The 14,647-nt window shown below is 42.4% G+C and overlaps 1 protein-coding gene across 3 annotated transcripts in view; it reads left to right on the top strand.

The window, feature by feature from the left end:
- ARFIP1 (ADP ribosylation factor interacting protein 1) overlaps positions 1 to 14,647 on the top strand; it is a 97,014-nt gene that overhangs the window by 15,938 nt on the left and 66,429 nt on the right. For 2 of the 3 annotated variants that reach the window (XM_066573641.1, XM_066573639.1), the window contains exons 2-3: positions 3,702 to 3,781; positions 14,228 to 14,329. In XM_066573641.1, coding sequence (XP_066429738.1) covers positions 3,704 to 3,781; positions 14,228 to 14,329 — 180 coding nt within the window. In that variant the 5' untranslated portion in view covers positions 3,702 to 3,703. The remainder of the gene's footprint in view (positions 1 to 3,701; positions 3,782 to 14,227; positions 14,330 to 14,647) is intronic. The other variant, XM_066573640.1, reaches the window with a different exon arrangement.

Below are 14,647 nucleotides of genomic sequence, written 5' to 3'. Positions count from 1 at the left end.
TGAAGTTGTCAGCCTCCGACAGACCATCTCTTGCTGGTGACATGGTTAAAAACCCTGCTTCCAGCAAGAGATTTCTCTGATTGGTTCTCGAGCGCTGTCTCAGCCCATCAGAGCCAGCACTCCATGCACCAATCACAACCATTCATTGATTCCATAGGCCTGAAAATCTCCGGTTTTGTTTACGTGCATCACATGTGAAGCGATCCGGGGGTTTTTTTGCGACGTGCATTGCACTCCATAGGAAATTGTAGGTTAATGAGTGTAATATTGGCCAGTTCCTCAGACTGGTATCGCCCTTGCGTGAAGGCACACTCAGGCTGGCTTCACACTTTGTGGCTGCCCCACAGCTAATACCATGGTGATGCTGACTAATGCGAAGTGTGCTTTCACATAGCGGATTTTGGATTTGATTTGAATTCAATTGGAAGGGTGAAATCAGCAGTAGATCTGCACCAAAATCCACAACACAATCTGAAGCAAATCGGCTATATGTGAACAGATCCTAAAAGTAGTTTAATCCCCCTGCAGTAAAATGCCATTTTGCCCCATAACCGAGCGGCCTTTAAACAATGAAACTTCAACTGCAGTTAATTTTTAAAACCGCGCCAATCTCTCGGACAGCCCTATTTTAGCTGCGTCTTGATCTTGTTGTCAGCAACGTATAAACATAGCCTAAACCGGCAAACTTCACAATTTGGGGTGTTGGGGGCATTTGCTACAAAAGAAATTTTAAATATTAAAGGGGTTGTCCCGCGAAACAAAGTTGAGGTATACACTTCTGTATGGCCATATTAATGCACTTTGTAATGTACATTGTGCATTAATTATGAGCCATACAGAAGTTATTCACTTACCTGTTCCGTTGCTAGCGTCCTCGTCTCCATGGTGCCGTCTAATTTTCAGCGTCTAATCGCCCGATTAGACGCGCTTGCGCAGTCCTGTCTTCTCCGTGTTGAATGGGGCCGCTCGTGCCAGAGAGCTGCTCCTCGTAGCTCCGCCCCGTCACGTGTGCCGATTCCAGCCAATCAGGAGGCTGGAATCGGCAATGGACCGCACAGAAGACCTGCGGTCCACCGAGGGTGAAGATCCCGGCGGCCATCTTCACCAGGTAAGTAAGAAGTCACCGGAGTGTGGGGATTCGGGTAAGTACTATCCGTTTTTTTTTTTTTCAACACATGCATCGGGTTTGTCTCGCGCCGAACGGGGGGGCTATTGAAAAAAAAAAAAACCCGTTTCGGCACGGGACAACCCCTTTAAGATAAATGTTTACTAAATGTAAAATAATAAGTGTAATTTCGGCTAAACCACATAAAATGGTTCCAGCTGAGGAAGTAAAGGCAAATAAGAAGTCCTTGTAAGACACTGGAAGCGGTGAGTATATTAGAGGAGACGAGTCAGCGGATGGTGGCTAATCAATAATTGCTTCTTGAGTGATTATCTTGTGCCAGCACCTGCAGCAATTTTCTTATGGCAGGTCAATTATAGAAGCTGTTATTAGCTGCAGCGTACGGATAAAGATCATGATTCAGTTCCAGGAACGGACACTTATTTGCATTAATTGAAGATCTGTTGTTCAATGGGATTGTCCCAACTGATGATGCAGAGTCTTACAGGAGCGAGGCCGGAATAGAGAAGCCAGCAAAAATAGATTACAGCCACCGCCGTGCTATGCGGATCACATCTGCCATATGAAAGGAGAGACATTAAAAAGCTCTGACTGTCTGCAAAAAAGAACCAGTTATTTATCTGCAAATGACCAAAAAAGCGAAATACGTAGTATATTAAAATATTATCCTTACACAGCCAGCATGTTACTGTAGGACTGCTGACAAAGGCCATTGGGACTACGGAGCAAAAAGGGATGTACAAGTTGAGTAATCTTTCTATTCATGCCCTGTTGGGTTTTTCTGTTAGGGTCTCGGAAAACACCTTTAAGCCGTTTGCCTACTGTGATGTACATACAAAGGGTACATGTGAAGGGTTGGTACGACACGGGCTCGATAGCTGACACTTGCTTTTTGCAGCCGCGATCCATGTGGTTTAACGAATTGGATGGCTCTATCAATCTTCACTGCGCCATCTAATCTGTTGGCCAGGTCACTCCAACCTCCTTCCCAGGTGCTCCAGCTATCCTACCACAATGTGATCGCTTGTTGCTGATGGCTCTCCTTGGCCGCCTGGCGATGGAAGGGCCTACATTTGTAATATAGTTAAGATTATTAACTCTTTACTTGCAATAATAAGAAGTTGTCTCACCTTCTTAGCTGCTTGCGGTGCTTGTAGTCTGTGCATGCAGAGAAAATCATACTCACATCCGTTCTGCCATTCGGTCCTATGGCTTGTTCAAATGATAGTGGATACATGGGAATACGGACACATCAGATGATTTTTCTTTGCTTTATTCCTTCGTTATGCTTGTACAATCAGGTACATAATACATTGTTCACCTCAATCTGTGTTGTATAACTTCCTGATTTATAAGTTAAAAACAATTATCTTTGATTCAAGCTACCTGATTCATTAACTCCTTCATCACATTTGGTTCGTTACTAGTTCTCTTCCCTCAGAACATGTTACTTAACCCTTACTAGATAATTGATCTGTACAGATCATTATATATCAGTCATAAGACCCTTGCGGCACTTATAAATCTTCCATTAATATATTATTATGCACCAAAAATCCTACATAATATAGTATATATTCATCAATAGTTTATACCTAAAACCATCTTATAAGATTCCGCTGTATGCGATAGTAATGCGATTTTCATTAACAAACTTTCATAGTACATAAGTGTGTTTTACACACTCATATTGTATGTTATGATTTCCTTACGACCAACCTTTATCTGAGAAATCCATTTATTATTTGATTTTTTTGGATTCCCGCTTATCGCAATATAATCACATTATAATCGCATAGAAAACACATAAAAATTAAATGTGATGGGAATCCCCCAAATTTTTCCTTGCAACACTTTGCATGTCTCAATTTATTGATAGACATTTGTCTTTTGTATTTAATTTGCTGCTTGCCGCATTATAATCGCATTACAGTCACATGGAAATCACACAAAAGTGAAAACTCCCTGGATTTTCCCTGAAACCATCTCCATGTCTTAGTTCATAAGTAGACATTTGTTTTCTGCTGATTTTATGCTTATTGCACCATAACCGCAATATAATCGCATAGAAATCGCATGAAAATGAAAATTCTCAGAATCTTCTCAGAGCCCCGCACAGAAATAGGACATACCATGGTTTGCCGCGCGAGATTTCACGCCGCCAAACCGCGGCTGTCTGCATAGGATTGCGTTTGTTAACGCAATCCTATGCAGGCTTTGAGCGGCGGAAATCCCGCTGCGGGATTTCGGCCCGTGTGCAGGGGGCCTAACACTGACTATCATCATCATAATAATAAAAGTTGTTGGAAATATTAGTGACCATTTTAGGCACAATCAAGAACTTGGGCATTGGGGAGTTTCTAATATGTTTAAATCCCTAGTAACACTAATTGTTTGCTTCCACAGCTCATTCAGGTGTTCGGCTACCTGGCCCCTGCGGTGCTTGCAGCTCGTTTACTACTATTCTTCTCCCACTAATGATGAGTGGGCCGACTCTCTAGACTACATAATGTTATATGGTATGGGCTCGGGCACTTCCCACAATGCATGCTGATTCTGTTTATTTTACTTTCAGATATGTCTGACAACACAAGTGATACAACACCTAATGATGCAACATTACCTGATCCTGAAGATGTTGTTTCTGACCCTGAGGTCTGTCGTTAAGATACATATAACTTAGTCGTTATTAGCCGCCGTCATCACTAGCTGGATGACTGGGATAATTTATCACAATAAGGTGAATATAGACGGCCGGGTCGGATCCCGCTGTAAGAATTCTCGCAGCGGATTGCGAGCCGTGCCCCTGCAGTGACCACTGTGACTCACCACCTTCCAGCGTCTTTGCTCTGTGATGTGCCAACTGGCGCGCAGCCGCATATTCGCAGAGCCGGCGCATCTACGGTGACGTTTCTGTGTGGACCTCTGCAAGGCTTGCACAGAATTAGGACATGCCATGATTTGTTTACCATGCGAGTTTTCACGCGGTCAAATTGTGGCTCTCTGCATAGAATTGCTTAAACCAATGCAATCCCATGGCAGCGTGCAAAGGCGGAAATTCTGCGGGAAATCTCGCCTCGGAATTTCCACCCATGTGCATTCACACTAAGGCTTTATGGTAGTGTCACCATTTCTGTCATTCTAGTCATTGCTGTTATGTCAGAGATGGTGCAAACTGCAAGCCCTTAGGACTATTAAGTCATTAGGATCATTCATTATGACTATTCATTTTCTGGTATTTATGAACAATAAACAATTTTTTTTTTATTAAGGTACTAGCCAATCAAAGCACCATGCTGCATACCAATGTACAGTGTGCTTCAGGTAGTCAGAGAAGCGGGGCAGCAATTTCGGGTAATCCAGAAATAGAAGGTGCCTTTAAGCAAATTTACAATTGTCATATGCAAGTAAAGATCTTGCCTTGTTTTATGTATACAATCATATTCTTTAATTTAGTGCAGTCTATGGACACACATGGACCGTGTTGGGGCTTAATCATCACTTAATGGAGTTATACATTACTTAGGATAGGTCATAAGTAGTTGATTAGCAGGGGTCCACCGCTTGGGATCCCTGGAGAAAAGCTGATATCCAGCCAGTTGGCATTACACAGTGAGCTGAAAGCAGACACCTCCGTCATAGTACAGCATCCTTGGTTGGACTTGCAGGCACAGCGCCCATTGAATTCATTGGGATCTGCGCCTGTAATACTAAACCAGACAACTTGCATTATGGACAGAGCTGCCTGCTTCCAGCTCAGTCTGCAATGAGAGTTGGCCTGTTATCAGCTCATCGGTGGGGATTTGGGGTGTGGGACCCCGCTGATCAACTATTGATGACCTTTCCTGAGTATAGTCATCAACAGTAATGTTTTGGAAAACTCCTTTCTAAGGACGAATTTCATGTTTAGTTAATAAGAATAAGGAATATACCCCTTTTAAGATATGTTACAACCTCATACATTTTTGGCATATCTGCAGGATATGATATAGGTGTCTGAAACATGCAGCTCCCACCTCTGGGACCCACACCTATTACTAGGAAAAAGGTACCCCGACCACTTTCTTACCTCTCAGGCCACTGATGGCCAGGATTACAGAAGCAGCTGAATCGACTGTTCTACACTCTTTCCATAACTCCCATACAAGTAACCAGGAGTTACGGAAACAGTGTAGCACAGTGAACTACTGTCTGTGTAACTGAAGTATGGAAACGTTATAGCTCATTGTGCTACGCTGAGTCTGTACGTTTTTGTACTCCCAGTTACTTTTATATGGAAGTTGTGGCAACAGAGAGAACAGCCCACTCTCTTTCCCTAATCCCCTTAACTAGTAGCTGCACTATACTGGCCAGTATGCAACAACTGGTTTATAGCCGGTTCAAGGTTGACTCCACCTTCCATTCTTCCGAGGTCGGTAAACTGAATACCCAGCTTGGTGGGGGGTAATAAATTACCTTAAAGCGCTGCGGAATAAGTTGGCGCTATACAAATAAGATTTATTTAACTAGTGCAGCCTGACTACAAACAGACTTCTGTAGTCAGATTCAGTTGAAGCTACACTGGTATCTTCGTTATATGCTTTTTTACATTTCTTGCAACACAAGTATTTGCTGAGGTCTCGCTCTTGGGTAACATTTCATACTAGCTTTTTTTCCCCTCCCGTTTTTGAAGTTTCAGACAAAAAGTCACAACTAGAGCATGCTGTGTTGTGATAAATTATTATTGATCCTAAAATGTGTATGTAAACTTAATATATTATCTTTTGGATTTTAACCCCTTCTCTCCTGATGCTATAATAGTATTTTATGGTTATCATGCAACTAGCACAAACCACAATGGCTGGAGCCCAGGAGCCGTCCCTGCACCATAACTTGTGAGTGCTAGCTGTATAACACAGTTGATACTCTGAGCTAACAAATTCTGTGGATGGGGACTAACGTTAGAACTTGACACAACCCCTTTAGGGCTTGAGGTAACATCTGGTAGACTATTTTTGGAAGAAAAATAAATAGCTAAAAGCCACAAAAAATGCAGGTAGAGAGTGTTTGAAACCTCTCTAAGGACTTAATCAAATGCGTGGGTTTCATGCCCAAGTGAGGGCACACGGACAGCACACTGGCCCAGTATTGGTAATGAGACTATACAGCCATCCACTTTATTACATGGATAGTAAAAAAAAAATCAGTTTGTCCTATCCAGTACGGTCTTCTCTGACGAATTGTCTAAAACTGAGCGCACACCGAGGCCACTTTTCTTTATTTTATTTTTTTATCCAAGGGGGTTGGAAAAATCATTTACGTGGTCTTAAAAGTGGACATACGCAACAAGTGTGCACAATATGAACATACACTTAGAATAAGCACGCAGGTAGTGAAGTAATAGAACCCCCCTTCCTCCTTCTAGTCCCTGTTAATAAAGTAAAAAGTGGAGACAAATGGGCTACTGCAGGGAATGTGAAGACACTTGCTAGAGTTTGTCCAAGCAGATGAGGAAAAAATATCCCGTCTAATAATTCAAGGGATTATATTCACACCCGTCCACCCCGATCAGTGGAGACTTTAACTTTTTTTTTCTTTGGAGCATTAATCTCCCACAATTCTCCTCTGATCAACTTGCCCCTCTCTGCAACTACTTCATTGTCCAAAGTCTGGAGGCCATTAAAACGTAAAAGCCTTTCAAATCCCCAGGCGCAGGTGGCTTCTTTTAATGGCTATTATAAAAAACATATACTTCTCTCAACGTCTGATTTAGTCTTTATTCAATTCAGCAATAATTAAGGGTGCCTTCCTTCTGGAGATGCTGGAAGCTGCGATCGTCACATTGCCTAAACCTGGCAAAGACCCTAGTTCTCCAGCCAATGTCCATCCCATTTCCCTTTTAAACACAAATGTTAAAATCTATGCTAAGATTCTTAGCACCTGCCTTTTCTCTATCCTTCCACCCTTAGTCGCCACAGATCAAATGGGATTTGTTCCTCAGACGGGCATCAGATGTCAGTCGTCGGTTCTTTAACCTTATTAAAGCTGCTGAGGTCGGCCAGATGCAGAGGAGATGTTGGACCGGATACATTGGAGATTTCTGGCTACCCTAAATAAATGTTGGTTTCTCGGGCTGCATTAACTGTGATTTTCTGAATGTTCTCTAATCACTGCACGGGTCTTTGTGGGATTTTTATATCCCTACCCTTTGTAGTTTTTTTTTAATGAGACATGGCAGGGATGGATGCCTTCTGTCGCCCCTTAAACATTGTTCTCCTTATGCAACCTTTGGCAAATCAAATTAGACTCAATAAGGATATCAAGGGTGTCGAAATAGGGTTTCAGGAACATAAAATTGGGCTTTATGCTGATGGCGGCATTTTGGCGCTTACTGTTGTCCTTTCTTCCTTAGATCAGGTCCAGTCAGTGCTGTTCAATTTTTGGGAAGGTGTTTTACGCTAAGTTAAATCATACAAGATCACAATTACTTAATATTGGTTTGGATGATCATACCAAACAATATATAATCCATTCTTTTACATTCGTTTGGAATGGCTATTCTATTCCTTACCTAAGCATTAATTTGACGACTCCTAGCCCCCCTACTTTTGCTAAAGAAAATGTACCTATCAATTGTTAACCATATCTCTACACTGCCACCTATTGGAAGGCCACATTCCTGCAAGTCAATGTCCAAATTGAATGACTAGGAATATAAGGCCTAAATAACCATGCACAAACAGGTGGATTTGCCACAGATTTTCCAGCTGGAGTTTGTGTGAGAATCCACAGCATTTACAGTAATGGCAATATAGATGAGATTTTCAAAATCTCATCCATATGCTGTGGAGAAAGGTAGGTAAAGTTCACAATGTGATGTCACCCTAGGACTGACTCCAAGGGTGACGTCACATTGTGACGCTTTCTTGGCAGACTGTTTTTGCATGGTGGTTTGCCATTGTCTTCCTCAGTCATCTTTACCCTCCACTAAATCAGGTTCTCATTTTACCGACCTCTGAAGGATGGAAGGCTCAGTCAACCTTGAGCAGCTACCTGAATCATGCAGGGCTTGAACCCGCAACCTTCAGGTCGTGAGCGAGAGGTTAGGACTACATACTGCTGCCTTAACACTCTGCAGCACATGGGGCTCTGGAAAAAGTCTGCACTGAATCAGTGCAGAAATTAACATGTAGTGTTGAACTACAACAGCAACATGTCAATTTTAGCAGTGGATTTACAGTGCAGATTCCACCTCTTCAAATGAGGAATCGAAATCCACCTCAAAATCTGCACCAGATTGTGCAGACATATGATGTGTATTCTATGCTGCAGAAAATCTTCAGCAAATCCACCGCCACTGGACGTAGCCTAAGGCCTCCCTCGCACAGACTTTTTTGTACAGCGTTTAGCGCTGCCTTTTCAGCGCAGCGCTAAACACTGTACAACGCTCCCATTAATTTCAATGGGGCTGTTCACAGAAGCGTGCTTTGACAGCGATGCATGTTCTGTCTTTGGCCGTTTTCAGCCCCGCCTAGCCCATTGAAATGAATGGGTAGCGGTTTCAGCACTACTGAAAACGTGGCACAACTTAGTACCACATTTTTGGTAGCACTTATTCCAAGTGCTATCTGCGCTACCTAAAAAAAAAAAAAATGCTCACCCTGCTGGCACCGTCAGGGTCCCTGCCCGGAAGCTCATGGCAGGCTTTCGGGCACTTGTCAAGCCGACAAAGCATCTATTGGGGATTGGGATTTAAATCCCCGCGCTCCTGAATGACTGTGATTGGTCCATCCAGCACTGGCTGTGATTGGCTGAGCCTGCTGACACTCGGGCTCAGTCAGTCGGAGCAATCTTTTGCTGGAGGCGGGGGTCTTCAAACCCCGTCACTAGCAAAAGCTCCTCTGTCAGCACTGACAGGTGCCAGGCGCTCTGGAGAACAGCGGCAGGGACCCGGACAGTGCCAGCTAGGTGAGTATTGATTTTTTTTTTTTTTCTCCAGCGTCCTTTGCTGCATTTTTCAGCTGTGCTAAAAACACAGCCAAAACGTTGTTAAAAAATGCAATGACAGTGCTGCTGAAAGCGCAGTCAACGCGTTTCTGCAAACGTCTGTGTGAGGGAGGCCTAAAGAGACTGTTCACTTGTAAACTATAGTGGGCCTAGCCTCAAAACCTCAGATCGGAAGTAGGAACTTGGCTCGTAATGCCTTGCGGGGGCGACTGCAGTGGTAATAGAGCCTGTCTGCTCCCTGCAAAAATCTGCCCAGCGCATGAGCGGAGCCGCCCAGGTAACAGTTGATGGGCGTTGGCCTCTGTGATCTAATATCGATGACCTATGCTTAGGATGGGCTAGCAATAGCTTACAACTGGGCACACCCTTGGAGGAATTTAGAAGCACTTTAGCTCACAGTTTTCATTGACTGCGATACAATAGAGGGAACAATTCTTAGAGTGCCCATTCACTTTGAGGCGCTCCTGCGGTCCCCTATAGCGCTTATATGGTGCTCTATGGGGCCATCTTCAGGTGCCGGAAGGAACCGAAATCGGCCAATAGAGCAGGAGCACTCTTTATCTAAGAGTTGCTTTAAAGGGTACAGTAAAGGAATTGCCAGTGCTACCTGTCCAAAACGGATTGCTATATAGATGTGCATTATCATCTTCATGCATGATTTTGGTTACAATTTCCAGGTGTTTTAAGTAGAATTTGCTAATTTAGTAACTGAATATATTCAAAACTGTATATAGTGAAATCTGCAAATATAAGCCTAATAAGGGTGAATGTAGACGGCCGGGTTGGATTCCGACTGGGAGATTCTTGCAGCAGAATGCGACCCTGTGCCCCTGCAGTGACCTGTGGCATATCTGTCCGACGTCTTCACTCTGCCATGCAGATGTGTTGGCTTGCGCACAGCCCCACCAGCGCAGTACAGAAGCAGCGCATCAGCAGTGACGCGGCAGTGCGAGCCTCGAACTGAAATAGGAATGCTGTGATTTTTGTTATCGAGCGAGTTTTCGGTGATCATAATCACAGCTGTAAGCATAAGATCGCATAAACCAATGCAATCCTACGGCAGCGTGCAACAGCGGAAATTACACGTGAAATTTTACCATGGAATTTCCGCCCGTGTGCATTTGGCCTAAAAGTAGTAGGTTATGTATTCTTTCGCTGTAGACACGTTTTGTTGGTGTTCGTGACGGTCTCCTGTTTTGGAGAAAAATCTACTACCTGTAAATAAACTAAAATGTAGTTCCTCCCCAGCAGCCGGGGAAAGCACAGTGTAGCATGCCCATCTCGAAAGCTGAGCCCGCTACTTGTCCACTCTCCATTCTTCTCAATCGGCAGCAGTTCTGTAACTCCTTGTAAATAAAAAATGACCCATGAAATGTATCCTTTGTGTTGTCCTAGTTTATTAGTTCTCTGTGAATGAATAGAAGCTTCCTTAATGCGGTAGTCTCTACTGGTTGGATTGCTGCGTATGCAGAATAGTGGAAGTAAAAGAACATATTGCATTATTAATGCTCGCTTGTTCCTTTTTATTTAAATGGGCAAATAGTCTACAGAATTGTATATAGGACACACAGCGTTGTTTCATTACAACATACTCCATAACGGCAAGCTTGAGTTGAGTCATGAATCCTGGATGATGTAAGGACGCTCTTAGTGATTTTGACTTGTAAAGATCATTTAGCAGATGGTTACGCTGGACTTTCTGTTAGTAATTCCATTAAGGAATACCATAGTTGGCCTCTCTAGTAATTCCACTAAGGAATACCATAGTTGGCCTCTCTAGTAATTCCACTAAGGAATACCATAGTTGGCCTCTCTAGTAATTCCACTAAGGAATACCATAGCTGGCCTCTCTAGTAATTCCACTAAGGAATACCATAGTTGGCCTCTCTAGTAATTCCACTAAGGAATACCATAGTTGGCCTCTCTAGTAATTCCACTAAGGAATACCATAGTTGGCCTCTCTAGTAATTCCACTAAGGAATACCATAGTTGGCCTCTCTAGTCCAAAATGATTTTTCACTAGGAATAATTCCATTCCATAGCATACCAAAGAGAATGAACTTCAGATAACTACTACATATATCCAAGCTTAAAGGGGTTGCTCCATTTTTCACTATTGATGACCTATCCTCAAGATAGGCCATCAATAACAGATTGGCAGGGGTCTGCTGCTTAAGATCCCTGGTGATCCGCAGGCCAGAAGGTGCAGAACTGTCTTTGTGCCAGAATCATACAGCTCTATATGTTGTGCAGTGGCCTGGCTGCTATTACACGCAGTGAATGGGACTCAACACATAGTACCAGCCGATACTACTGCCCGATGTACAGGGGCTGTTGGCATCTAGCACAAAGACCTTCCTGTGACAGGCCCGTGGATCCTAAGCAGCAGCCCCTGCCGATCTGCTATTGATGACCTGTGGATAGATCATCAATAATTTAAAAAAAAATGAGAAATGCCCTTTTAGAGTGGCTCCACCGGACGCTAAAACGCTGCGCTTCTTGCTCCATGCGAGAGTGAATGAAAAAGCTGATGTATGAAACCAATGGCTTTCAATGGCTTCATTTACATCTGCTATGTGTTCTGGCATGTTTTATCTTTTAGCTTTTTTTTGCCTTTTTAATGCATCTATGTTTCCATATGAAGCCACCATTTGTTTGATTTCAATAGGTTCACACGAGCATTTTTTTTTTTCACGCAATGTTTGATCATGTGAAAAAATGCACGGCAGGACCTATTTTGGTGTGTATTATACACTGCAGTAGGCTGTTCAAATGAATGGACAGGTGCAGATGCGCAGGAAACCTGCATGATCACTGCTCATTTGCACACAAGCCTGTCTGCGATCTTTTTTTGCTCGCGCAAATATACAGTGTATATGCACACATTAACAGCAGAGCCGCTAGAAAACGATCGTGTAAGCAATTATTAGTTGTGCAAATACGCAGCATATATTTATGACCAAAATATGTTTGCACCCATTGGAACAAGCTCTAACGGGGCCCCCCATGGTGGCTGTGGTAGAAGCGCCCCCCCCATAGTGGCTGCCGTAGTAGCAGGGGGGCCCCTTAGGTGGCTGCCATAGTAGCAGGGGGGCCCCCCCATAGTGGGTGCCAGACATGCACAGTACAGGTTTAAATTTTTTTTAACCACTTCTTTTCCCATGTCATCGCCAAGTGATGATGCAAAATCTGAGACCTTTCCGCAATGTCATTGTGGAAGGGCCGCGGATTGAAGTCTTCTTTTAACTTCAATAGAAGCCTTCCACACGGAGTCTGCACAAAATCGCAGCATGCTGCGATTTTTTTTTTTTTTTTTTTTTTTTTTTAAATTTTTCCTCCATATGTGGAAAATCTCAATTGATTTCCGCTCGTGGAGATGAAATCGTGATTTGCCATAACATGTGGATGCCCACTCCAGATTCCGCCATGTAAATCCGCCCGTGTGCAGGCGGCCTAAAATGTTTTTGAATAAACATTGCTCTCTGTAGATGAACCCATTTTTTGCTGACCCTACATCGCTGAATCTTACCATATCTGTTCGAATGCAGTCACTCTTTCCTCTTTCAGTACAAATAGGACAAAAACTGTGAATTGTACCGACCTTGTAAACGCACAGAAAAGCCGCATCATATAGAAATTCTTCGCCCTCGTCTACACTCCCGTATGAACCTGACCCCCTTCATCATACAGTGTTCCCTCATACCCTATGCATCCCAATGCACTTCATAGCTGTACACGGATACTAGCTGGTGAGGGGCTCATATAGCTTTGTGTACGCTACCATATCTATTTACAATATGATTGTACAGAATTAGCAGCACTACCTCTTGTGTCACCCCTATAACCTCATAGATTGTAAGCACTGCCAAATACGTTGGTGCTATACAAATAGATTATTATTATTAAGCTCTTCCAAGAAGGGTCTACAAACCGTTTAATACTGTGTTATATGTCTGATTTTTTATTTTTTTCTATAAAAGTGCCTTCTGATCTATAAAGTGCTGCGCAATATGTTGACGTTACATAAAGATTTTTATTTTCTCTTTAAACTTTTTACATTTCTCTGCTTCTGAGGGAGATACCTGATAAGATTCTGGTATGATGAAACCCGAAAAGCCCTCCAACCAATGACTTAAGTACAGGCTTGCCGTGAAGTATTTTTTGGTACTTGATAAATATACTTTCTTTTTAAGCTCTTCTCCATGTCTTGCACTGATGAGCATTAATCTCGCCTGTAACAATCGTGTGTTAGTTGGAATGAATCTTACACTAGCTGTTATCACCATTTTAATATAGACAGTTTTACCCATTGTTTTGGATTCATGATAGTTGTGATTGAACCTCTTAACGCTGCTCTTTGGCTACTATAGACGAATCTGGTGTAATGCCACTGGCGTCCAGTAGATGCTGCTGCTTTATTGGTAAATGCGTAAAGGGCTGTTGCTGCAGATGTGTTTCTACGGAGTTAAACAAGTGTCCTTATTATGTGTATGTACCAGGATCATATGAATGCAGTGCCAAATGTAGAGTATCTAATCTAGCTGAACCCATTATTATGTAGCCTGGGCCACATTTTGTGACAGCTTTTTTTTAAACATCCCTCAAATTTACCGGTCTAAAATGAACAACAAAGTTTGAGAAGAAGAGAAAAAAATGGATCCAAATGTGTTAAGACAATCAAGGCAGCAGTACTTACCTGTTCTTTGCATTAATGATAAAAATGTGATTTATTTTTTTTTTTTATTTTTATGTATGTATTTATTTCCTGATCATTTTATGTTTTAGGCTGAAATAGAGTGATAGTTTGTTTATTGTATAATGCATATTATACACTTTGAAGGTGACATGATCTTACTGTAGTTGTGGCACAACTGTGTTATGATACAGCAGTAGCTAATGAGAAGTACGTGTGGAGTTTGCAACATTTTTTACATTTCTGTGTCCACTTTCCACTTTCCACGCCTTCTAACTGCACTTTGTGAATGGGATTTCATCATCTGTCTTCGCTACAGTGTAACTTCTGGCCGCAAAAAAATCCGTCTACATACCGTGCTTGTATGCCTGCAATGTAGGCTGATTTCATTCAATGTAACACATGACTTTTCTTCATTATAGGAGCTCACAATGGACCAAGATTCACCGAGAAGCTCAGCAGCTGAAATTCCTGTAACCAGCAATGGAGACTTCGACGAAACTGGAGAGCACAATTTTAACATGGTATTTACTTCTATTATTGGTATACAAAACATTTTTGCATTGTAGTGTATAAACTTCCTTTTAGAAGACCATAATATTTTAGAAATTCCCTTGTAATGCACCTGAATGGGATCAGATAATTAGTGGCACAATTTACAGGCCTGGGTGATGCTGTTTCTTGAATGTTTGTTTGTTTTTTTTTTTTTTTTGTGCTTGTGTAATAAAATACAATTATTTAGCTTTTAATCAAAAACTTTGTTATACTGCATGAATGATAATAGGATAGGTGATAAGTGTTTGATCTGTGGGTGTCAGAGTGCTGGAATTCCCACCTATCCC

This window comes from Eleutherodactylus coqui, chromosome 7 (assembly GCF_035609145.1).
Source record: "Eleutherodactylus coqui strain aEleCoq1 chromosome 7, aEleCoq1.hap1, whole genome shotgun sequence".
Taxonomy (NCBI): domain Eukaryota; kingdom Metazoa; phylum Chordata; class Amphibia; order Anura; family Eleutherodactylidae; genus Eleutherodactylus; species Eleutherodactylus coqui.
This window is presented reverse-complemented; position numbering and strand designations above follow the sequence as displayed.